Raw genomic sequence first — 25,881 nt, 5'->3', positions numbered from 1 at the left:
CTTCAGTGCCGCAGGTCACACCAAGATCACCTCAACAAACTGTTCTTTTTTTGCCTTAGCAACTTCTGTCTTGTCTGTATAAATATAATTCATATTTCTAAGGTACCATTCTTGACTAGTATACAACTTCCTAATTATAAAAGGCTAAGCCTATAGCTTGTAAATAAATAAATAAATAAATAAATGGGTCAATATGGTGTTCTACCTATAAAACTAGTAAATTCCAAAATAATGTGCACCTATTCTAATTAAAAGATAAGTAAGATCAAATACTTACCTCTTGTTGCCCCGGCCCTGCTGACTTAGGTTTCCACGATGGTTCATCTTGTTTGTGGACTTGAGGATTTCCACCGTGTACACTTTAAATAAAATAAACAGGATTGCGTTTCAATTCCTAGTAGATTTTCCTAAAATATAGCATGAATTATAATTTTGTTTGTTTTTGGCTATTGAGACAGTGTCCTTCTATGTAGTCCTGGCTCTCCCAGAACTCACTAAGTAGTTCTAGCCTTGGGTTCAGAGCTGCCTGCCTCTGCCTACTGAGTGTTGGGATTGGACACCCTGCTATGAATTATAATTTAACAGGACAGGACAAGTCAAAGAACTCTAGCAAATTCTATAAATAATTACAAATCTTCGTCAATCTCAAATTCTGATTTTTATATTTATTCTCATATTATGTGTATATATGTGTGTATGCAGCCATGCTCACATACATGTAAGTAGGCAGTTACACACATCTGTGTATTGTCCTGCGGAAGCCAGAAGACAACACTGGGTACCTGCTATGTTATTATCTGCCTGTTTTACTGAACCCGGAGTGTCCTTTTCTTTTCTTTTCTTTTCTTTTTCTTTCCTTTTCTTTTTTTGGCTAGGATAACTGGCTGGACAACTCCAGCAGTGTTCCTGTCTCCACTGGCCACAGAACTAGAGTTACAGATGTATGCAGCCACACTCAGCTTTAATGTGAGTGCTGGAGATCCAAACTCAGGTCTTCATGCTTGTGTGACAAGTGTTCTTAGCCACTGAACCACCTCCCAAGTCCCCAAATTTATTCCTCTTCTCCAATCACTAGTATAAACAAGAATCTACATGCACGATGAATTCACAGAGGCCCCTATGATAATCACTGAATATACTCCCACTATGGTGGCATACATTTACGAAAGGTAGCAGCAAGATTAGTTAAGAACCAAAGTCAAGGGGTTAGAGGGATGGTTCAGTGGTTAAGACCACTGTCTGCTCTTCCAGAAGACCCAGGTTCAAATCCCAACACTCACATGGCAGCTCACAACTGTCAGTAACTCCACAATCTGACACCCTCACATAAACTTACATGCAGACAAGACACCAATGCAAAGAAAATGAAAAATAATTTTTTAAAAAAGAACCAAAGCCAATTCAATAGTAAAAAAAAAAAATTCTAAATCCCTTCCATCTTTAGGATTCTTGTCTTAAACAGGCTTTTCATGTAATGGTGAAATATATGATAATAATGAAGATCTTGTTTTACTTGCGATGGTTCCTATTGGTTAGAAAAAATAACATTCTGAACTCTTCTAAGTTTCTAACCACTATCTTACCTTTAAAACTTGAGGCTAATACTAACAATGGCAGAATAAGAATTGTTATTAAGCAAAATGAAGTGTGCTCCAAACAATACAGATACTATAGTATTGGGTTGTAAAAGTTTAATTTTGTCTAAAAATATCAGTGCCAAGACTGTTTTACCATTAAATTTCTATAAAGAAACAGACTGTCACAATCTGATGAAAATTGAACAGTACCTAGATTTTCATGGCACCAATTACTTTAATTTAGTATTATGAGTTTTCAAATTAATCCTTAGACTTCAAACTCCTAAGGAGTCATGACTTAACTACTAGCATCAGACTAGTTCAAAATAGACAATAACATACAACACTAGTTGATAAGTTAATTGAAGTCTAGGAGTTTTAAGAGGTTATCTTGGATGGGGAGGTGACTCAGCTGGGTAAGCCTGTGGCTTGATAAACATGCGGGATGTCCCAGGTTTGATCTCAAACACAGAATTTAAAACAAACAACCTAAACCAGAAAACAGCTTCTCCTGACCTCTATGAGTTAAAATGCTACTGTGGTTAATTATAAAAACTAAAGACTCCCCACTTACAACAAACGCATAAAGCAGCTCGACTCTTGAAAACATAAGACAGACTTGGGCATGGTGGCACATGCCTTTAGTTGACAGAGACAGGCAGATCTCTATGAGTTCAAGATTAGCCTGAACTACTAGAAAGTTCCAGACCAGCAAAGGCTACATGGCAAGACCCCATCTCAAAAATACAGAAACAAAACCATAAAGTAGAAGGTAGTTGCCAGCAACTGAGGAGAAAAGAAAGTAGAGCTGTTTAGACATGTTGTATAACAACTTCACTATTAAAGTAACAACTACCACTATTCCATACACTAAAATTTATGATACTAAGCTTTGTATGTGACTATCACACACAAAAAAACAAAGACATTAATGAAGACTATAAATAGGCCAAGAGCTGTGAGAAAACATGCTAAGTTCTCACAGTAACCACTCTGGATCACTGCATTTCATAGCTCTATATCGCCCAGAACATGCTGAATGCCTGGTACACTTATAAGCACAACATTGTCCTTTACAAATGATTTTTCAATTAATAAGGAAGAATACCAAAAAAAAAAAAATGTGTTATCTACATCCAAAGATTCCCAGGATGTAATTATTTACACTTTACACAGAGGGAGAAAAATCAGATTAGCAGCATTCATGTACACAGAGCGGAGCACAAAGCACTTCAATAAACAACTGTAACAAACTCCTCACTTAACATATAAAATACCAATTTCACTTACAGGGGAGCAGTCCTATTGTCTTTTGGTGTGAAGAAAATGGCTCTGGAAGTTCCCTCTCTGGAAGGGTCATCAGATCTGTGGCTGGGAGAGTGAGCTGACTCCAAGTGTTCTCTTTCCGTACTGCGGTTACTGGAGAGTTTAGAGGCAGCATCACGTTGGGCGCTCATTCTTTCTGTCTTCGATGATTCCTTGACAGCTCTAGATTGGCATGGGCTTCCTTTTCTTTCAAAGAACAGGGTGACAGGTCGGTCTTTTGGGGGTACATGAATGGAGGGGCTGTCTTTTGTGGCAAGAGCTGCGTCTCTTCTAGTGACTGCTGATGGGGAAGCTAGTACACCAGCTTCTCCTTTACCTGGAGTATTCTGGATATGCAGAGAACATGGCCTCTCTACTCTCTGTCTTGGCTGATAAAAGGATGGTGCTAAGACAGAAGCCTCAGTTCGTGACTGTTCAATTGTCTTGAAGGCCTTGCGTTCCTTCTCTAAAATATCTGTCTGCTGACGAATCTGTTCCATCATTTCTTTTTCATTCTGTTGCTGTAACTGCTTTTGCCTTTTCTCTTTTTCAATATTCAGCTTTTCTAACTTCTTAAGCACGGTACATGAAGAATCCGTATACAAAGGAGTCACCTGATCTCCTGAAAATTGACACTTCCTGCCTTCTCTGTTAATATCCAGAGTAAGAGCTGTCTTCAAAGTGGCTTCTCTTTCTGGTAGTTTGTTTCTTTGGATACTTGTGTCAAGTTGGGAACTTGTTTTCAGAGGCTCTTGATAAGGAATATAAAAAAACGTAGGCAGACTGCTTGAAACAAAAGAGTCCCTCAGCTGGGGTTTACAAGTAATAGGTTCAGAACTATAGACAAGCTTTCCCTTTGCAGTCTCATTCTTCAAATGCTCGGACGCTCCTTTTCCAGCTAATGCAGAGCTTGTCTCATCTGAGGCACCGAGGGCATGGTCTTGTGATTTTGGACTGGTAAGTGTATTGGGCGGTGAGATTTTCAGTTCTCCCTCCTCTAGAATGAGGGACTCTGGTTTGCTCTTTTGGTTCTCATCGCAGGTCAAAAGCTCTAAGCTCCCTTGAGAGCTCTCACTGTCCGGTGTGCCCTGTGGAGACTGAAGGCCTTCAGACATCAGCTCTGTAGACCATCTGCGTTCCTCTGAAGGCGACATGCCACCAAGAGAACGGACTTTCAGCAATTCTAAGCTAAAGATAGCTTGTTCTAATTCTCTCATTCTCCGACTTTCTCTTTTAGCCCGACCTACTTTTTTCTGATGTAGATCCTCCAAGGACTTGGGCCTCTGTCTTACAATCACGTCTCCCTCTAAGTCTGCACCACTCTGGCTTCTGCCTCTCTCCTGCTGCTTGTCTGGAGACTCCTTTGAGAAGTCCACTGAACTCTCACGGCTGATTCGATTACTCTCTATCACAGATTTGCCTTCTTCTATGGCTTTCACTCTGTTGACAAAGGAACGATCCTCCCACTCAGAAGGGTCTGAACCCTGGATTTCAAGAGGTCCACATGCCTTGATATGTACCAGTCCATGCTCTAGTTTTGTTTCTGTTGGCCTTTCCTCTTTTAAAGCTTTATATCTATATAGAAATAGACAAAGTGGGTTACAGATAACTCTTGGTTACCAACAAAGACAATTAAATTTACTATTTTTTTTAATAGAAATACTTTTTGGAGGTGGAGCCTTGCTATCCTTAACTATGTTCAAAGTTGGCATTAAACTTCAGACTCAAGTCATCTTCCTGCCTCTGCCCATTATTTAGCTAGGACTAGTATATACTACTGTACTCATGAATATGTTTCTAAAACTAACGTGATTGTACTTGTTCAAATTATCCTCTTCTTTACATGAAAAATTCCTAACTGGATAGCCTAGACAAAATGTTAACTGTATTTAAAAACTCGTTAATATCATTATTTTAATATAGTACAATAGAGATCAATGAATTTCTTACGGTGAAAAAATGTTGACTATTTCCAAATTTATAAGATTAAACCAAATGTACAAGTTTATTCTTAGCAGTTATGACCACAGGTCATGGAGGTTTCCAGCCTGATTTAATTCAATTCAGTTTAATTTATTTAACTTTTGCTAAAGCCCAGACAATACAGGTTAGAACTGGTAGAGTTTTATCACAGTCTAGTGTTAAAAACATTATTATCTTTTTTTTTTTTTTTTGGTTTTTCGAGACAGGGTTTCTCTATGTAGTCCTGGCTGTCCTGGAACTCACTCTGTAGACTAGGCTGGCCTCAAACTCAGAAATCCACCTGCCTCTGCCTCCCAAGTGCTGGGATTAAAGGTGTGTGCCACCACTGCCCGGCGGTAAAAATATTATAATAAAAGTATTAAAGTAGAGGTTTAAACAAAGGGACTATGAAGACAGAAGGAACAACTGCTTCATTAAAGTATTACCTTTGCCGTGCTCTGAATCCTCTATACACTGACTGTAACAGGATAATTTTATTCCTCTGTTCTGTGTATGTCTTCCTTTGTCTATAGCCCCTCCATCTTGACTGTATACAGGTAGCAGCCCTGTGTCTACACCTATAGAGTTCCCTCCATCTCTGCTGGATAATGACAGCTGCAGCTCGTAACTCCAAGTACCGCTGCCTCTCTAAGTGAGCACGCCAGGACGCTTGAAGAAGGGAAGCTGCACTAGCCATTATGAAAGCATCTTTCTCCACAGCTGCATTTCTCACTTGCTTCTGATTTAGGTAATTCCTCCAGAATCGCTAAGGGAAAAGAAAAGAGAAAATGGCTGTCACATTACCACTCATTTCATAGAAAAAGTAAAACAGGCTAAATTTCTATGCCTACACTTTTTAAGTATATATAGCTAATTTGTTGGTGGTTAAAAAATAACAACAACATTAGCTCTTTCTATGCTGCCACTGAGTTGTGTTGATGCTTTGGTTGATCCAGGTTTGCTCTCACCTCTAACCTGCTGCTGTGCCCACAGAAGGCACTGCTGCTGGAGGTATAACAGTACTAGTACTACTACAGGAGGTGCTGAAGATCACCTCTTCTAAGACTGAAATGGCTTAACAGATGGGATCCACAGAATTGCCAAAGCCTTAAGCAAGTACAATGTCCATCTTTGTGGAATTGCAGTCAACTGAATGAGCCTATGTGCCGAGTTAATGGTGGCCCTTTATGGTATACACTAAATCAATCTTACTAAAGTTGATGACAAGAAACTACTAAAGTTGATGACAAGAAACTAAGAGAATGAACAGGCCTCTGCAAAAACTCAATAGGGGAAAAATTCCATAAAGTAGTGGCTGAGGATTATGGCAAAACAAAAGCAAAACAAAACCTACAGGTTGGACTACTTATCCAAGAACACTTCAAATGTAAGATAATAAATAAAAATTTGGCTCTTTAGAAAACAAATAAAAGCCTTCTTTGCTTATTAAAATTCTTATTTCAAATAACCTAGTTGAACATAATTATCCAATTTAAAATTTTTAGAGGTTTTCATACTCTATAAATTAATAAGTTCTAGCTCTTTCTTTTTGTACTTAATTCTATTTTTGACAGGGTGTCTCTATTGCAGCTCTGACTATTCTAGGAATGTATGTAGACAGGCTGGCAGGCTGGCTTTAAACTCCAAGAGCGTAGCAATATGCAAGGTAATCTGTTGGGTGTTACAAGCATTTAAGACATAAGAAGAGACAGTGGAGAATAGCTTTGAACACACTAGCACAGGAGACAATTTTCTCAACAAAACATCAAGTAGCACAGGCAATAAAATCAACAATTAATAAATCAGGACCTCATGAAACTGAAAAGCTTCTTTAAGGCAAACAAACAGCAGCCTAGAGTATGGGAAGAGATCTTCACCAACCCCACACCTGACATAGGGCTAACATCCTAAATACATAAAGAACTCAAAAAATTAAACATCAACAAAGCAAATAAGCCAATTTAAAAATGTGATACAGAGCTAAACAGAGAGTTCTCAACAGAGTAATCTCAAATGGCTGAAAAACACTTAAAGAAATGTCTACCATCCTTAACCATCAGGGAAATGCAAATCAAAACTATTTTGAGATTCCATCTTACTACACCTGTCAGAATGGCTAAGATAAAAAACACAAGCTCAGGCTTGTGAGGATGTGGAGAAAGGAGAACACTCCTCCATTGTTGGTGGACTAAAAACTCATATAGCCACTATAGAAATCAATATAGCCCTTCCTTAGAAAATTGGCAATCAATATACCTCAAGAGCCAGCTATACCACTCTTGGGCATATATTCAAAAGGTGCCCCATCCTACCACAAGCACACTTGCTCATGTGTGTTCATAAAGGCTGAATTCATAAAAGCTAGAAACTGGAAACAACCTAGATGTGCCTCAACTGGAGTAGAAAAAATGTGGTACATTTACATAATGGAGCATCACTCAGCTGGACGGAACTAGAAAAAAAAAATCGCCCTGAGGTGATTCAGTGGCAGGAAGACAAACATGGCATATACACACTTCTAAGCAGACAGTAGCTGTGAAGAAAAAGATAATCATTCTACAATCTGCAGACCCAGAGAGAATAAGTAATAGGGAGGGGTTAAGGAGGAACCCAAGGATGTACCTGGGAAGGAGCTAGAGAAAAGAAATTTCAAGGGTGGACTGGGGGCGGGTCAGGATGGGAACAGGAGGGATTAGGTGGGGGTTAGGAGGGGAGAATAGTGGGAGAGATGACTAGAAATGGGGACCATTTCAGGAGTGAGGTAAAAATCCAGTTCAATGGAAACTCCACAGACTCTATGAGGATGACACTAGCAAAGACTCCTAGTGATGGGGGACACAGAGCCTGAACCAGTCATCCTTATGACTAAGCAAGGTCTCAAGTGAGGGATTGGGACACCAAGCTAGCCACAAACCCTCCAATCTACAATTGAACATGCTTGCAGGGTGTGCTGAGCCTGATGGGAACAGATGTGGAGTCCCACAGCCAGACATTAGATGAAGCCTAGGGGAGCCCCATAAAGGATGGGGTGTAAGGATTGGAGGAGCCAGAGGGATCGAGAACACCACAAAACACAGCCTACAGAATCACCTGACCAGGGCTCAAGGGGGCTCACAGAGATGAGGGAGCCTGTATAGGTTTGACCCAAGTGCTCTGGGTATAGGTTATGGTTGTATGGCAAAGTGAGTGTTCTTGTGAGACTCCCATGGGAGCAGGGACAGTCTCTGACTCTTCTGTCTGCCTTTGGACTCTTTCTCCTACTGAGATGCCTCATCTAGCCGTGATGTGAGAACATGTACCTGATCCTATTTATAGCTTGTTATGCCATATTTGGTTGATGGCCCTGGATGGCCACTCTTATTTGAAGGGAGGTTAAGGGTGGGGGCAGGTGGATCCCGGAGAAAGAGAAGGTGAGGGAGGGAAGGGAAACTGCTGTCGGATGTAATATATGAGAGAATAAATAAAAATGAAAAAAAAAAAGAAATAAGCATGATTCATTCTCATCACTCAAGTTTCATTATAATTTAAATGTTTCAGAGTAAAATGGTTCTGGTTAATGAATGAAGGTGAAGCAAAATCACTTTCATACAGAGAATCCCTTTCTCATCCCACCTGAATAATAACAGACGCCTGTCTCAAATGAAGGAACTGCTGCCTAGAGAGCAGGACCCGAAACCAGCGCTGCAACAGGACGATTCTGCGAAGCACTTCCTGATGAAGCAGATCTTGTAAGTGCTGTCGCTCATGCTCCTTTAGGAAAACCTATGAGAAGGAAAACAGACAAGGAATAAAGCTGGGGGAAAATGAAAATCATTCATGCATTATTATTTCTGTGGTAAACTTTCAGAGAACACCACATATAATGACAGAAATGGAAACAAAGTACTGATAAATGGTTAATCACCTGGACTAAAGTAAACATTCTCAAACTGAGAAAAAGATACTTGTACATGAGAGAGGAAACAGCAAAGTGAGAAAAGCACCAAGTTTCCACTGTCAAATACTATGCTACATCACTGCCTTTCATCTGGAAAAAAATAGTACTGTAAAAGATCAGGATACCACTGGATAGTATGTCAGGATACCACTGGATAGTATGTCACAATCTTTGAAAATGTTAGATTAAGGGGAAAACGAAAAACCACAGATCTTAAAAAGTGAGTCTAACCTGAAGGAAACAACAATGACCATCTACTTGAAGTCTAGTGTGCATTAAAGGCTTCTTATTCCACAGAGCCAAAAGCAGGTAAATACAAAGTATAAATTAGACATATCTCTTTGAAATAGAACTACAGTTCACCTTTAGGAGCAGGCAGGTATTACATAAAACAGGAGCTAAAGAGCGAATTACTAAGGACTGAGATAGATGATCTTACCTGAGCAACATAAAAAGTTAAACAAACTAAAACCACTCAATAACTGTCACAAAGTACTGTTAGATATTATGAAGCTACAATATAAAGTGGGGGTTATTTTTTCATATGTTTTGTGGCAAATGCTGATGTAGCCCAAGCTGGCCTTGAATTTCTATGCAGCTAAGAATTGTCATGAATAAGTGATTTTCCTGGTACTGCTTTCTAGTGTTTAGATTGCAGGTATGCAGTACTATTGGCCTAACAATGAGGACCAGTCAGGAAAATATATAAATTTAATGAGGATACCACTGGGATTATAATTGATCATGAGGTCAACATAAAGAAAGCATCATATTTAAATGATTTTAATAAATAAGTAGAATAAGTTAAATAGAATGAATAAAATAGAAAAAACCCAGCAGTTTAATATTGTCAAAGTAATACAGAGAAAATGATCTTAAGGAGCAAAAACAAAATGCAACCAGGAATAGAGAAACAGGCTAAAATACAAGAATCATTTAAAAAAAAAATGTATAAAAGGATTAAATCATAGTGGTAAGCCCAAGGTGATCATGGTTTTCTCCTTGAAAATTTGAAGGGGAGGAAGAGGAAGAGGAAGAAAACATATAAATAAAAGGTAATACAGAAAACAGTTGAAAGTGGCAGTAGAAGAGTCTGGATAACAATGTTACTGTGGACAGGCTAAGTCGGTCATTACAGTAAAATATCTGAGACATGGTTTGAATTACAGACGAAGCTGTAGTCAGAACACTGGCTAGAAATTCTAATGATTAATACTAATATCATCTGATTTCAGGTTGTATATAGGTCAGGTAACAACTATAGAAGTCAGTTCTATTCTACCTATCATATGAGTTCTGGGTTATCAGCCTTGACAGCAAGCACCTTTATTGCTAAGGCATTAAAAAAAATAAAAAATAAAAAGAATAAAGGTCCTGGGGTCAGTTATGAACCTAAAATAAAAGAAGACCAATTGTCTTCCATGGATGTGCTAGCATTCACACATTATCCATACACAAATACAACAACAACAATAATAATAAATCAAATTTGTGGGCAGCCAAGATAGCAGAGTAGGTAAAGGCACTTGCCACTAAGACCGAAAACTTGAGTCTCATCCCTGGGATGCCCATGGTAAAGGAAGAGAACTGATTCCACATGTTTTCCTCTGACTTCTACACCCGTGCCATGCCCCCCACAACACACACAGATAGGTAGATAGGCAGATAGATAGATAGATAGATAGATAGATAGATAGATAGATAGATAGATGATAGACAGACAGACAGACAGAGGAAGTTAGGTAGGTAGGTAGGTAGGTAGGTAGGTAGGTAGGTAGAGAGAGAGATATAGAGAGATAGAGAGATAGATAAGACAGACAGACAGACAGAGGGAGGAAGTTAGGTAGGTAGGTAGATAGATATAAACAAAAAACCATCTAACTTAATCAACTTCCTTGTAATAACCTGATGCAAATTATCTTTTCATGAAAGTCATAGACAAAGACAAGTATTATTATTAAAATATAAAATGTTCTCAATTTTGACTAAGGCCATATATACTTACCATGGTTTTTCCAACTTGATAATTATCAGGATTAATATTTATTTTTCTGAAGAAATCTTGAATATTAAATTTAGATGGGATAATATGTTGAGGAAGCAGTACATGAAAGTGGCTCACAAAATCCTGAAAAGTAAAAAGAAAATGGTATCAGATCATAAAGTAACAAGACGAGTACTATGCCCTAAACAGACTATCCTTTTACTGATGGGTTTCTCAGCCTTTTAGTAAAAATAAAACTTTATTTAAAGCGAGGTATCAGGGAAAAGAATCAGAATATACGGTAAGAGAGCAGTGAGCCACACGAGGAAATGTATTCTAAAGCCTGTTTTCTTATCCTTTTAAAAGTAGAAGGTACACTGGCAGGGGGTAGAAAACTGGTAAAAGAGAGTGGTTATGGGAGTAACCAGAATTAATTATATACATGTAGGAAATTGTCAAACAATTCTTATTAATAGAACAGAACTTATTAATAAAAAAGTAGGGTGAACAAGACACAGTGTTACTTTAAAATATTATAAATAGGAAGGGCAGGAAAGATGTCTCAGTGATTAAGAGCACTGGAAACTCTTCCAAGGTCTGGGTTATAGTCCAAGTCAACACACCTGCTAACAACAATCTCTAACTCGTTGGGGAGAATGTGACACCTACTTCTGCCCTTCAAAGAAACTATACTCACATGGTGCATAGCTATGCATGCAGGCAAAACACCCATAAACATAAACTAAAACTGAAAACATCTTTTAAAAATATAGTTTTAAAACCAGTAGAAGGAAAAGATACCGAGTTTGAAACAGTATGCTACCAAATGGAAACCGAATTTTAAAAAGAAGTAAGTTATTCCTTTTGAGAAAGCCATACCAAGGACCAAAAAAAGTCATCTAGCAAGAAACTGAAATCTTAGTAAGAGTATGATAGGAAATACAGCAGCTACTGGAACATACAACTGAGAATCAAGTTTTCTCTTTCCATAACAGCAAAAACTGCTCAGTTCCTAAAAGGTTCCAATATAATTTTTACACACAGAACAGATTGCTGAATAACATTCTACCACTTCATAGATAAGAAATCTTACTAGGAACACTTGAGGAAAAACCAAATGAAACCTTTTATTTGACTAGATAATTCTCATTGAATTATTTCAATTATTGGAAAAAAATCGGTGTGAAAACTGCTAAATTATGGTTAATCTTAATATTGGCAAACATTCGGATCAAATGAGAATAGCCAAGTACTATATTCTGTCAGGACATATGCTCAACAGAACTGCTGTCCTTCCAAAAGAGTCTCTTAAAGCTTTTACAACTTTGTATAAAAATTAAAAAATTAAAAGAAGATGAATCCCAAAGATATATATATAAAGCAAGATATGTAAAAACAACTTATGTGATGTGAGTATGAATTTTTATATATATATATATATTATAGAAGCATATATATAACCTGGAAAGAATATTTGGAGCTATATCCAGATTGGCGAATTCTAACTGTTTCCAGCATCCCAGTGTACCGAAGTTGTCTTAGTACCAAGGCATCACTGAATCTTAAGGGCAGCTAAAACAGACAAACAAAGAAAACAATTAGCATATCTACAAATTCAGATTTGTCTTAAAAGTAACGCTGAACTTTAAGTAGCTAGGGACTGACTAAGGGATTAAGATGCAGTTGAAGAATTGACAAACTCTCCTCCTAACTGGTAACTTAGGAGAAGACGACTGCCTACTCTAGAGTAATGAGAGAGAAATCAACTTTCTAGGCTCCTCTAGTCATAAAGGCAAAGGATCAACAATACGCAGTAGAAATGTAAATGTCCAAAGGCCTCAGAGCTTAGTCACTACAAACTAATGGTACTGATACACTTAACAAAGGGTTGTTTAGAATTTTGTGTTTCGTCAAGATGTTTATCTGGTATGGTCACCAAGAATATAACTTACTACTCCATCTGTTACTTTGGCTTAGAACTGACAAGCTTCTCCTAATAAAAGGCAAAAACTGTTTATTTCTGTAATACTTTTGCTTACGACATTGGCATCAAACACAGAAAAAGAGGAGAAAAAAATCCTTGTAGTCCTGGGAACGTTAAACTCCTTTATTACATAGGCACTCACAGAAAGGGGCTCACCACACCTAGGTATCTCAGAAACTACACTTCTAAGCTTCTAAAGAGAGATATTTGTAGCTTCTGAGATTATTTCCAGGTCAGTCTCATAATATTATTTATTTTTAGTAATCCTCTAAACTGATCCCAAATGGGACATATAAGCAATCAAGGGAAAAAATCAAGTGAATAATTGATGTTAAATAACAATGAGAGATAACATTTGTGGCAGGATATTTAATCACACTGGAAAACTCAAAACTGTATTTTTTTAAAAACTGGAAAAACCTGTTTCTAGTTGTTAGAAACCTTTAATCCAAGAGCTTTCTGTTTATTGTAATCAAGATTAAATAAAGTCAACCTTAGGTCAAGAGGTAAAGCATACAGCCAATTGGCAGGGAGTGAAATAGGAAAAAACAGAGTAAGAGCGAAATCAGGAGGATGGCTAGAGAGGTGCACAGGAAGTAAAAGGGAGGGACACTCAGTTTGAGGGTTTTTGAGACATTGTGGAGAAGGAGAACTTCCTTTTCCTTCTGGGATGTTGGCTGAGAAAGACAGTCAGCCTTCTGAGCAGGCTTTCACCCCAGCATCTGGGTTCCAAGTCTTGATTGGTAAAATTGAATGATTGAAGTTTTGTTAAAAACAGCAAATGTGTATGTGTGTGTATGTTATATATCTAAATACATTCATAACTTATCCTGAGACCTGATACAGTTTATTAACTCAACTTTTGAACAGCGAGGTCTCAATAATTAAAACTTAAACTTCTATTCAATACAAGCAGGAACAAAGTATTTCATAGCTGTAAGCTATTAATACTCAAAAAGGACTATGAATTTAGTATTATAACTACAGTAGATCGTTACACAGATGAAATACTTAAGCCATGAAATAACGAAGCAACTCAACTGCAGTGTGTGCGAGTGTGTCTCTCTCTGTGTGTGTGTGTGTGTGTGTGTGTGTGTGTGTGTGTGTGTGTCTGTATATGTGTATGTGCAGGTATACATATACCATAGCACAAGTGGGGAAGTCAGAGGACAATTTATGAGAATCAGTCTCCTTCTACCATATAGGCTCTGAGGACAAAAAGGTTGTAAAGCTTCACTCAAGAGCCTTTACTTGCTGAGCTGTCTTACCAGCCCCAATACAAAGCTTTTAAACAGCAGAAATGCAGACTGATTACTAAAAATGAAGTAAAATATAGCTGATAATTCCTACAAGCTGTCCTCTGACCTCCTCACATACACTGTGGCAGTGTGTACACCTGTATGCAAATAAAGAATCAAGACAGATGAACTTAATGTCTACTGTATTTGAGCTTTTTAGATACAAACTATTTTTTTCTTTAATGAACATAAAAAGGACAAACATATTGACATGTATTTTGACAAGTGCTAATTAAAGGTACTGCAATAGAAAAGGTATGGGTAAAATTTTCTAAGCAAGAGACATAGACTGTATCCAACAAAGGAGATTAATTGGCCTTTAAGAATATATAAAATTTTCATAGGAAAAAATCATCTTTTTCTCATGGAATTTCAAGGGGTAATAATACTTGCCTCTCAGATTTTAGTACATACTGAGTCAAATCCACAAATAACTTACAGATGTGCAAGTGTGGAAATAAAAAGACTAGCTACAGATAGTATTTATGGAGTGTTATTTTCTGTACAAACAGTACACACAGTTCCTCTCTATTCCCTTTTAGGCAATTCAGACTTCATTACGAAGTAACCTGAACAATGTGCTGTCATGTATACAATACATTTTTACCTTTTCAGCATTTGAACGAATGCATTTTACAAAATATGGTTCTGCTTGACCAAGTGTCTCCATCAGCTTGCTTAAGGAGGCCTGCAACAAAAGTAGTGTCATTAGAATGCCCCTTTACTCATGAGTTGACAACAAGTGACAGCAACTGTGTGGCAAAATATTCAAAAAATTTCTATACATATGTAAAAGAATTTGTTTCTGAAAAGGAAATTGTGTCCATTCCCACCCTGGTTGAATCAAGAATTGCTAAGGAGAAGGAATACAGTTTAATCTTAATCTTAAATAGATACTCTGGCAACGGTCATTATTGAAGATGCATTTTAGAGCACTCTAAAGAGAAAATACTTTTTCACTGCTTTACACATTCAGTAAGTAACTCTGTTAAAATGTACATTTGGGGTAATTTTGTTACCCACTCCTATCTCCGTTCTGAGGTAGGATCTTTATATTTGTTCAAGGTTGACCTACCTATAACAAGCTATGTAGCTCAGGCTGACCTTAACTTTTGATGTCCCTATATCAGCCTTCAGAGTGCTGGTATTACAGCATATGAGATCATGCTCTACCCTGATACTCTTCCATTCTGACCAGCTTTTAAAGTCATCCAGAAAAAAACACTACCTTAATTTAATTTTAATAAAGGATGTTGTGGTGCTCTCTCTTCCATAGCTGGTTTTGTATATACATCCCAGTTATTCTGGCTAGCGGCATATTAGTTTTTGCTAAAGAACCAGAGCTTTTCTTTTCTTATTCCAACAGTCTTTATGTTTTGTTTTCTTTTTAAATTTTTTTCTTATAAAGATTTATTGTATTTTTAGTTATATATACGTCTGTGTGTGTCTAGGTACTATGGTGCCACTGCCCACAAAGGCCCAAAACACCTGATACCCAGGAGGTGAACTAAGGTTGTGAGTCACCTTATGTTGGTGCTAGGAACTCAACTCAAATCCTCTGCAAGCACATGTACACTCTAAATTGCTAAGCCATCTCTCCAGCCCTCTTCTGTATATAGCTTTACAGAATTCTTTTTATTTATTTTCCTTCTATCTACTTGCTTTGGGTTTAATGTATTCTCTACTTTCTATTTTATTAAAGAAAAACCTTTGATTCTTGGAAATACAACCTAACTTCCTTTCTCATAAGAGCACTCAATATTACAGCTTCTTAGGCATATCAATCATACCACAACGATCTTGAAATTCACTTTGACATTTCAACAACAATCTGGAAGAAAAGAAATATTTGATTTGGCATGAGTAGAATAGGTAATAACCTGAAACTGGGCGCTGATACTGGGAGGTTTCTTCTTCTTGTGTAAATGAAGAAGAGATTTGGTAATTCGATCTTGAAGGGTCAATCTTGTCAGATGCTTCAAAGAATTTACCTCCAGCAAGTGCTAAAGACAAAGGAAAAACATTATGTGTGTGTGTGTGTGTGTGTGTGTGTGTGTGTGTGTGTGTGTGATATATAAAAAAATATCATCAGACAGTTTTCATTATTTCCAATTGTGAGAAATGTTTTTCCATCAAAAGTGCTTAGCCTGATAAGGGCTCTCCCCCTTTTCCTCTGTGTTGATTAATCAATCATGTGTGAAGCCCACCTCTCATCAATGGGATGAGACACCATTACATAAAGAATAAAAGACAAAGCCCTTTTAGAAAAGGTGTTTACTTGCTAGATCTGGGTTCTGGAATACCCTTCAACTTTCACCTTGACTAAAACAGTTCCTTATTTTGCTACTACATATGCCAGACAGACCATGAGCTTCTGGGGATTCCTCTGTCTCTACTTCTCATCTTGCTGTACAAGCATTAGAAATATAGATGCATGCTACTTACTATACCCAATCATATGTGGGTTCTTGGGATTTAAACTCAGGGCTTCGGGCTTATGCAACAAGTACTTTTGCTCACTGACTCACTTTTCAAGCCCATCATTGTTTTAAAATGGTATTTAATGCAATTTTGATTACTACTGCTTTTTGATTCATTTGATTACTAACACGGATACCATGACATCTCAAGCTTCATTCTTTTTATTCAACATTGCTTTAACTATTGAGGAACTTTGTGTATTTATGTTAAGACTATTTTTCCACTCCTGTGTAAAGTGACATGAGTATTATAGGGACTGCATCCCATATATAAATCTATCAGTCACAATAGGTGCTAGAGATTATCTTCATACTTTTTATAAGCCATAAATTGGAAAGCTCACTCACTCTCCATTCATTGTGTTGTTGTCAATTTTTCTCATCAATATTTTACAATTTTCTATAAACAGATATTTCACTTCCATGATTAATTTTACTATTAATTATTCTATTTTATGGTGCTATTATAGACATAATTGTGTTTAGAATTTTCTCAGATACTAGAGTTAGTCTATTAAAGCATGACTTTTCATATTGCACTTGTGTTCTCAAACTTTACTGAATTCATCCATTATTTCTAACACTTATTTAGAAGATCTTTAGAGATTGCTCTAATAACAAGTCACAAGCTAAGAGAGACTATTTCACTGCTTCCTTTACAAGTTGGGTGACTTTTCTTTCTTTTGATAAAGAAGAAACTTTTCTTTCTTTTCATAGCCTAATTTCTCTTGCCCAGGCTTTTGGTATTATCTTATTAGAAGTGACATAAGAAGGCATCTGTGTTGTGATGGTTTGTATATGCTTGGCCCAGGAAGTGGCACTATTAGGAGGTGTGGCCTTGTTGGAGTAGGTGTGTCATTCTGGGTGTGGGCTTAAGACCCTCATCCTAGCTGCCTGTAAGCCAGTCTTCTCCTAGCTGCCTTCAAATGAAGATGTAAAACTCTCAGCTCCTCTAGCACCATGCCTGCCTGGATCCTGCCATGCTCCCAACTTGATGATAATGGACTGAATCTCTGAACCTGTAAGGCAGCCCCAATTAAATCTTGTCCTTATAGGAGTGGCTTTGGATAGACCACCAGACAGAGTTATTAAATTAAGAGGCTGGCAAGCCAAGGACGGGTAAGATTCTGCACAGACACTTACCAACCTAAGACAGAAGTGCACTGCTTTTGATAATGCATATTCCACAACGGGTAAGGAAGGTATTCTTGTTAGAATAACCTAAGATGGGCTCAGTCTTGTTTATGAAATAAAAAAGGGGGAGAGGTAGAGAGCTTTTGAGGCTGCTTGGCAAGAATCTGACATGGGCCAAGGACAAGGAAATGGGCTGCTTGGCAGGAATATAACACTGGCCAAGGACAGGAAGTGGGTTTCAAGAAGGAATCTGACATTTGGCCAGAACAAAGAAGTAATTTCAGGCAGTAATCTAAATCTTAGGCTAGAACAAGGAAGTAGGCTTCAGGACATGAAAATGACTTTGGGCTAGGACAGGGAAGTAAGCTCAGATATTTTGGTCATCCTGATAAGCCCTTAGAAACAGTGATTATATATAGGAGTGTTCACAGAAATTTATTGCCTTGCTTGTTCTTTGATAGCTGTGTTTATTGTCTCGCTTGTTCCTTGACTATTTGCATCTATTGTATTGCTAGTTCCTCAACCTAGAATTGACCTTAACACTTGCATGTAATTAAAGAGGTATAAAAGCAAAAAGGAGGAGTGGGGATGGGATGGGGGTTTCTAGGGAGGGGGAGATCTGAAATGTAAATAAATAAAATGTCCAATAAGAAATAAAAATTTAAAAAAAAAAGAATGTCAAAGGTATCTATTCACAGCAGTAAAACCCTAACTAAGACATGTGTCATAACCCTATCTTTTCCCCATTTGGTAAGAACTGCCTACCTACAAAATTCATAGCCTTGAGTGTGTTATCACGTAGGGACAAAATGGTTTTTGATCCCCACCATTCAGTTTTATATTTTATGTTTACATGTTACTATATAACACCATTTGTATGCAGCTTGAAGAACTGCTTACAGTATTTTTAACAAGGCACATGTATCATGTTCTAATCTCTCTCAGCTTTTGTCTGAAACAAACTGTCTCCATTTTGAAAGGCAAGATTGCTAAATAGGGGGATTATGGTACATATATACAACAAGTTACATCTTTTAAATTTTTATCTTACTATTCTGATTATACATCTTGATATTTTGATTATATGTCTATTTATATGTCTATTTTGATTATATGTCTTGTATAGGTCTCTCTAGATTTATATTATTTAATGCCTTGGCTCTGGATTGTTATTTACTTCTCTAAACTTGGGAACCTTCCTGATATTATTTCTTTGAAATGTTTTCTGTCCCTTTCTTTCTGTCTTCAGATACATCAATAATATGCAGATTCTTTCATTTGATGGTATTCCTTAAGTCCCTCAGGCCATTTTCAGTCTTCACCATTTCTTCCCCTTGATGTAGTCTGTTAATGAAGCCCTCTACTGAATTCCTAAAGTTCTGCTTATACTATATCTCTTATTTTGGAAAGTAAATGCAATAAAAAGTGGATCCCTGGAATACCTGCTTAAAGCCCCTCCCCATGGTCTAGAGCAATGGTTCTCAACCTTCCTAATGCTATGACTCTTAAATTCAGTTCCTCATGTTCTGGTGACCTCACCCATAAAATTATTTTTGTTACTACTTCATAACTATAATTTTACTGTAATGAAGAGTAATATAAATATCTGATACATAGGATACCTGATATGTGACCCACCCCTCAGGTTGAGAACCACTGGTCTAGAGACATTCAGGAATTTGGAATCCATCAACTCCCAGAAGTAGAGAACTGAGAAGTCCTTCCTCTGAGTGAGCACAGTATAAATGTGAGATCCAATGTACATATGAACTTGTTCCAGAGACATTCAAGACCTGATCTTGTCTCCAGAACAAATATGGGAAAGGCTCCCAGGAGTTTACTGCATCTACAATGTAGACTAGATCTTAGACCAACCTAGCACCTCACCCCGTCATTGTTTTTAATACAAAAATTTATATGAAGTTCAAAGTCAGTGTTCATAAATGAAGTTTTATCAGCATGTGGACATATTTGTTCAGTTTCATATTATCTAAATTGTGTTTATACTACAACAGCAGACCTAAGTATTTACAACAGACTATTTAATTCTTTATATAAATGCTGTGCAATATCTGTAATAAATGAGACCTACATAATGACTAACTAGAAATGTTTTCAGAATTCAGATTTTCACTTTAAGCTGGCTCAAGAAAAATGAAAAGTATTAATTATATATAAAACAAAACTTGCATATTCAGAGCTTCTATAGAAACTAGAGAATGGTGTTTGTCACAAGTAATTATCTACCTCAAATATTAGGCTTGTCCATTTCCTAACAGACTTAGTTATTTTCATAATGGATTCAACTAAGTACATATAGTCTCTATTTTGGAAATAAATAAGGTTTTTCATATACTTGATTTATAAACATTGGTGGCACAAATAATAAGAAATAATTACTCAATAAGGAAATAATAAAGTTTCTTCCACAATACTCACCTTTGGAAGAACAGGTTTTGACCTGAAATTTCTGTTTCTCCTATAAAGACAAGACATCCATTAGAAGAAGAAAAATAAAAAACCTACAGTATAAATGAGTGATAAAAGAGCCTTCTCAGGGCAACTAAACTCCTCCTTTGGAGAATGTGGCCCTCTGTTCAAAACCTTATCTGACTCAACTAAGCAGGTATCACTGAGAAAAAAGTAAGAGCAGACAAGACATGAAGGGAGGACCAGCATAGTACCTTGGGAATAAGCACAGTTGACCCTGAAGATTAGTGATGTGGGGCTGTACTTTTGAACCCTAAATTTCAGTATCTTATATGTAGTTGGGGTTCTACTTTCCAACATCTACCAAGATTTATTTTACCATTTTAAGAGTTTTAAGATATGCCTAAATTTCATAAATAGTTAAAAATATACATTTCAACAAAACATCTTTAATTTTAGAAATTAATCTTTTTCTATTCATTTTTCCTACTCATAGAAGTGAACTTTTATTAAGGGTTCAGAAAAACAGCAAATACAACTCTTTTTCTGTCTGAAAAAGAACTGCAGGGATGGAAATGGAGAGGAGCTTGAGGAAAAGAAGGTCCAGAGACAGACCCAAAGTGGAATCCAGCTCAATGGGAAGTTCCAAGGCCTGACACTATTACTAAGGCTATGGAGTGCTCACAAAAAGGGACCTATCATGATGGCACTCTGGAAGACTCAACAAGCACCTGAAAGAGTCAGATGCAGATATTTGCACCCCACCAATGGACAGAAGCTGCTGACCCCTATGGATAAATTAGAGAAAGGCTGAAAGAAGCTGAGGAGAAGGCCAACCTCACAGGAGGACCAGCAGTCTCAATTAACCTGGACTCCCCCCCCCTCCCCGATATCTCAAACACTGGACCACCAAAAAGGCAGCTGATATGAGGCTCCCAACACATATATAGCAGAGGACTACTGGGTTTGTGTTCAAATCAAAGATGATGCACCTAACCCTCAAGAGACTGGAGGCCCAGGGAGTTTAGAGGTCAGATGGGGTGAGGGGTAAGGGGTGAGGACATCCTCATGGAGACAGAGGGTGGGGGAGGAGGTATGGGATGTGGAACAGTCAGAGGATGGACAGGGGCGGGAGGGGGAATAAAATCTGGAGTGTAAACAAAAAATAAATAAATAAATAATAAAAAAGAAAAGAAAAAGTGCAAATACAGCTCAATGGTTAGAACACTGGTTGAGAGGTTATAAAAGTCTGTCATGAACAGTTTCCCACCTACCAAAGTAGAACTTCTCTAACCCCTGGTTTTACTATGATAGACTCTAAAGTGAGGAAAGTGAGGCCACATGTTTCTTAGCATTGTTGAGAGAATTAATTGAGTTAGGACACGTTTCCAGAGTAGAACATAAGTAAACATAAGACATAAGTAAATTAGTAATAAGCAATTACTTCCATAGAGATTCAGGACACCAATTCAGGTACAGATCTACTTTATGACACATTAACAATAGATGCCTGGAAAATGCCTACAATCCATTAACACTATCAACTAAAATCTATCGGAGTTTAATGGAGCATCATGTCTAGTCGTCTCCAGGTCCAAACTACTTCCTTCATCAGGGAGTGGAAGATAAGTAGTCACCACAGGCATCAGACTTTCCTTTCCAAGTGCTAGATCTAAATAATCATAATTGTAAAAATAACAGGAAATCCTTAAAAAGCTAAGTTTTGTGTTTCTCTAGAAGAAAATAATAATAATCGTTCTCTGAAATTAACACATTTAACCCTTTCTGAGTTTTAATAGTGAATAGGGAAACGGAAACAGAAACCAAAGTAATGATATATATAATGCATTAGACTCATAGTTTTAAAAACTAAGTACATTTTACTCTTTTTCAATCAAAAGTATATCCATGACAATAATACTTCATCTCTCATTATTTGTTCAGTAAGAAAATTTAGTAAAATACTACTTGTAAAAAGTCTATTAATAACCAATACTGACGTGAGAATTCCATGAGCTCTTTCCAGGAGTTTGCTGCTTGCTGAATTAGCAAATATCCCATCTTTATCAAACAAGGAAGTATTGCTAGTTGGTAGTCTACTTTGTCGAATGCCAGATCTGACATTCCAGGCAATATCAAATGTATCACTGAAAAAAATTAATATAATTTGCTTACGTTAATTATCTCTGTATTATTCTATTAATATAAAATACAGTACATTATAGAAATGGAACATTAAAAGATGCTAAGCAGCATAAAATGGTTTTATTACAATAGCTACCAATCAAGTGGAACCTCTCTGTCACTCAGAAAAAAAGTTCTAGTATATTCAGGCACATTCATATACAAATGTATAGGTAAATGAATACATCATATAGGTGACATCATTAACATAGTGTTATATGTAAGTTGTACGTTTTAATACATAATAGACTCTAAGATGTCTTTCTTCTTTCCTAGAACTTTCAAAGGCTCCCACTGGGATTTAGAATACTAATAGAACACATGAATCTATGGAATATCTGTTTCTATCTGAAACATCTTATTCATAAACACACATGCTCCTGATACATCAACCAAATATATTAAGCTGTTGCTACAGACAGAGTGCTATTACTAACAGCACTAGAGTCAGAGGAATGAACAAATTACCACTAATTATAGCATATCATTTAATGAAGGGCTTTCCAGGTAAAGATAATATATTTAAATCTCTATAGAAGCCATTACAAAATACAACTAATATTTCAAAGGAATTAACACTTAAGAACCAAAAAATAAAACTGAGAACAATCTTTGCAATATGGGTAACATATTAATTTCCCAGACTTTGTTCTTTCTTTCTGTGGACAAAGGGTGGAAGACAAAGTCTGTAATCTAAACAAAAGTATGCACAGGTGAGGAGGACAGTAATATTACAAAACTGAAAATAGAGGTACTCAGTCTTTTATCAAACTTCTCCAAGAATGAGAATACCTGAGGGGGAGGAGTAATTAGTTGGCATACATTGTGGGGGATAATTTAGCCAAGCAAGAGGAAAACACACTGAAATTTCAGGAGATGACCCTTCCATACCCAGACTGACACTTCTCATCAATCTTAAACATGAATAGTTGACTAATACTCACTAGACATCCAAGGAAAACATCTAGCATGAAAAAGAAGCCAAAGCAATCAATTAAAAAAAAAAAACTTGACGGAGGCCAGGCATGGTGGTTCCAGCCCTCTGGAGGAAGTGGGAGAGGGATCTCTGGGAGCTTGGGGCCAGCCTATTCTACACAGTGAGTTCTAGTACACCCAAAGCTACAGAAACCCTGAACAAAAACAAACAAACAACAAAAACACCTAGGAAGAAAACTCTCTACGTATAAGGGGAAAGGGGTCTACAAGTAATATTCTTAAGAAAAAGGAAAGAATCCTATAAATACTGAGAAGGAAAGCTTGAAACTCTTGAACCTATAAATACTTAGGAGGAAGACTTGAAACTCTCGTAAACTAAGTACACTAGTAACATATGAACATGTAGAAGATATTCACTCATTAGTCTAAAATACATGTCAATTATTCTTCTATCACTGCATATACAGTGTTAAAAAACCAAACTAAAATCCTCACTATCACAAGATTTATAAGTATAAAGACACTAATAAGTATATAGGAAACCATGTTCTGGGTCAAGTAACCAGATGAAGGATAAAAACTAAACAAAATAAAATACAATAAGCTTTTAAAATGCAGTAGTTAGGGAAGGTCTCATAGAAAAGGTTCAGCTTAAATAAAGATGTCAAGTGTAGTGATATAGGCCTGTAATCCCAAAACTTGGAAAGAGAGGCAGGAGGTTCATCAATTATGGGTCAGGCATGGTTACATTGAGGACCTCAAGACAGCCTTAGTATTATATAAAAAGAGTGTTACAAAAATATTTTAAATTAATTAAACAGAAATTAGAAAGAAATAAAGAAAATGAAGCAGTTATCTTGTTAAGAGAGAACAAACACAAAATTCCTACGATGGGCATGCTGCTCTTAAGTCTGAGATACACTGAGAAAGAGGCCATGATACAATGTGCATTTTTAGGTAGCCTAAGGATTTTGGCTTTTACCGGAATGGATGAGAGAAAAACATGAGAATTTTAAGTAAAACATTAACATGATTCATGTTATAAAACAATCATCTGACTACTGTAGAAAATAAAGCTTTGAAGGCTGAGGACAAAACTTGGTTAAGTTAGAATAATCCATGCAAAATAGATTGACAGCTTGAACTCAAGTGATGATGGAAGGAGTGGTGATAACAATTCCCAACTCTCATTTGAGGTTAAAGCTGGCATGGCTTGATGATACAGCAAATGTATATTGTCTGAGAAACAACTACAGATCACTCCAAGATCTTTTTAAACGAGTACCAGCAGCATTAGAGGTGAAGAAATGAGAGAGATAAAGAAAACCAAAAAGAGACAGAAAATCAAATCAAAGAGGACATCGAAGGACCCCAAATGCTTTAGTAAAGACTGTTTTACACCAGCACATAGAAGAGTGGAATTACCACAGAAAAGGCTCAGGAACCAGAAAAGTGCAGCTTAAGCAGGAACAAACAATAAAGCACAAGGTCACCTGGTCTACTGAGTGAGTTCCAGGACAGCCATACAAATAAACCCTGTCTCCAAAAACCAAAAAAGCACATGGCCAAAAGCATGTGGAACAATATATTTCTAGTAATTAAAAAAAAAAAAAGAAATGTGTAAAAATTTAACCATAAAACTTTTCATCAAAAGCCAGATGTAATTGTATGCTTCTATACATCCTAGCATTTGAGAAGCTTAGGCAGGAGTATTGCCTGAATTCAAGGACACTCTAAACCACATCCTGTCTCATACAAAATAAAAGAAAATGACAAGAAAAATAAAAATTTGATCAACAGCATAAAGTGATGAAGCCTTAACTGAGCAACAATTTAAAAAGTTAAAAGCATTTAACTCGAGACTATCAGCTCATTACGTATCGCAGTGATGCCAAGACCTCACGACAAAGGCTTATATTTCACTTAAGAGGCTAAGGCAGAAGGATCACATGTTCAAGGCCTGCCTGGACTTTGATGTGAGTTAAAGATCAGCTGGAGCAATTTAGTGTGATCTTACCAAAAACAAACACAGCAAAAAGAGGGTTGGGACTGAGGATACTGTTGAGTGTAGACTGCTGGCCTGGCATGAACAAGGTTCTAAATCCAACCCCTGGTACTAGAGTGGGAAAAAAGTTATGGGGTGAAATAATATTACCCATCTCATGGCAGGCAAGAAACACCAGATATGTCTCCTCACTTGAGACAACAATTGCACTAGCTAAACGTATTCTAATAAAACTACAGTAGTCACCCCCTTTCTTCACAAAGAATATATATTCCAAGTCCACCGCAGTCAGTATTCACTTCTTACACACAAATACTGTAGTGGTTTGAATAAGAATGTCCCCCATAGGTGCAAATATTTGAATGCTTGGTCACTGGGGAGTGGCAATACTTGACAGGGATTAGGAGGTGTGGCCTCATAGGTGGAAGTATGTCACTAGGAGTAGGCTTAGAAGTTTCAAAAGCCCAAACCAGGCTCACAAGCTTCCTCTCTTCTTCCTGCCTGCTCACCACCGTGCCTCTACAATGATGAAAATGGACTTTAATAAAAGCTGCCATGGTCATGGTGTCTCCTCAAAACAATGAATACTAAGACAAATACTTATGATGTTTCATTTCTAAATGAGCCATATTTTATTATTATTTTATATTTTATTATTAATATTG

At 37.0% G+C, this 25,881-nt stretch overlaps 1 protein-coding gene across 7 annotated transcripts in view; it reads right to left on the bottom strand.

Moving 5' to 3' along the window:
• Positions 1 to 25,881, bottom strand: part of Myo9a (myosin IXA) — a 188,361-nt gene that overhangs the window by 59,080 nt on the left and 103,400 nt on the right. For all 7 annotated transcript variants that reach the window (XM_028774384.1, XM_028774386.1, XM_028774390.1 and 4 more), the window contains 10 exons: positions 22,092 to 22,238; positions 20,101 to 20,140; positions 15,928 to 16,050; positions 14,655 to 14,735; positions 12,227 to 12,337; positions 10,787 to 10,909; positions 8,457 to 8,606; positions 5,291 to 5,610; positions 2,868 to 4,457; positions 278 to 359 (listed from right to left, as the gene is read on the bottom strand). In XM_028774384.1, coding sequence (XP_028630217.1) covers positions 278 to 359; positions 2,868 to 4,457; positions 5,291 to 5,610; positions 8,457 to 8,606; positions 10,787 to 10,909; positions 12,227 to 12,337; positions 14,655 to 14,735; positions 15,928 to 16,050; positions 20,101 to 20,140; positions 22,092 to 22,238 — 2,767 coding nt within the window. The remainder of the gene's footprint in view (positions 1 to 277; positions 360 to 2,867; positions 4,458 to 5,290; positions 5,611 to 8,456; positions 8,607 to 10,786; positions 10,910 to 12,226; positions 12,338 to 14,654; positions 14,736 to 15,927; positions 16,051 to 20,100; positions 20,141 to 22,091; positions 22,239 to 25,881) is intronic.

The sequence above is a fragment of the Grammomys surdaster genome, unplaced genomic scaffold, assembly GCF_004785775.1.
Source record: "Grammomys surdaster isolate TR1022 unplaced genomic scaffold, NIH_TR_1.0 241, whole genome shotgun sequence".
In the NCBI taxonomy this organism is placed as follows: domain Eukaryota; kingdom Metazoa; phylum Chordata; class Mammalia; order Rodentia; family Muridae; genus Grammomys; species Grammomys surdaster.
The sequence above is the reverse complement of the archived record's forward strand: the minus strand, read 5'-3'. Positions and strand labels throughout refer to the sequence as shown.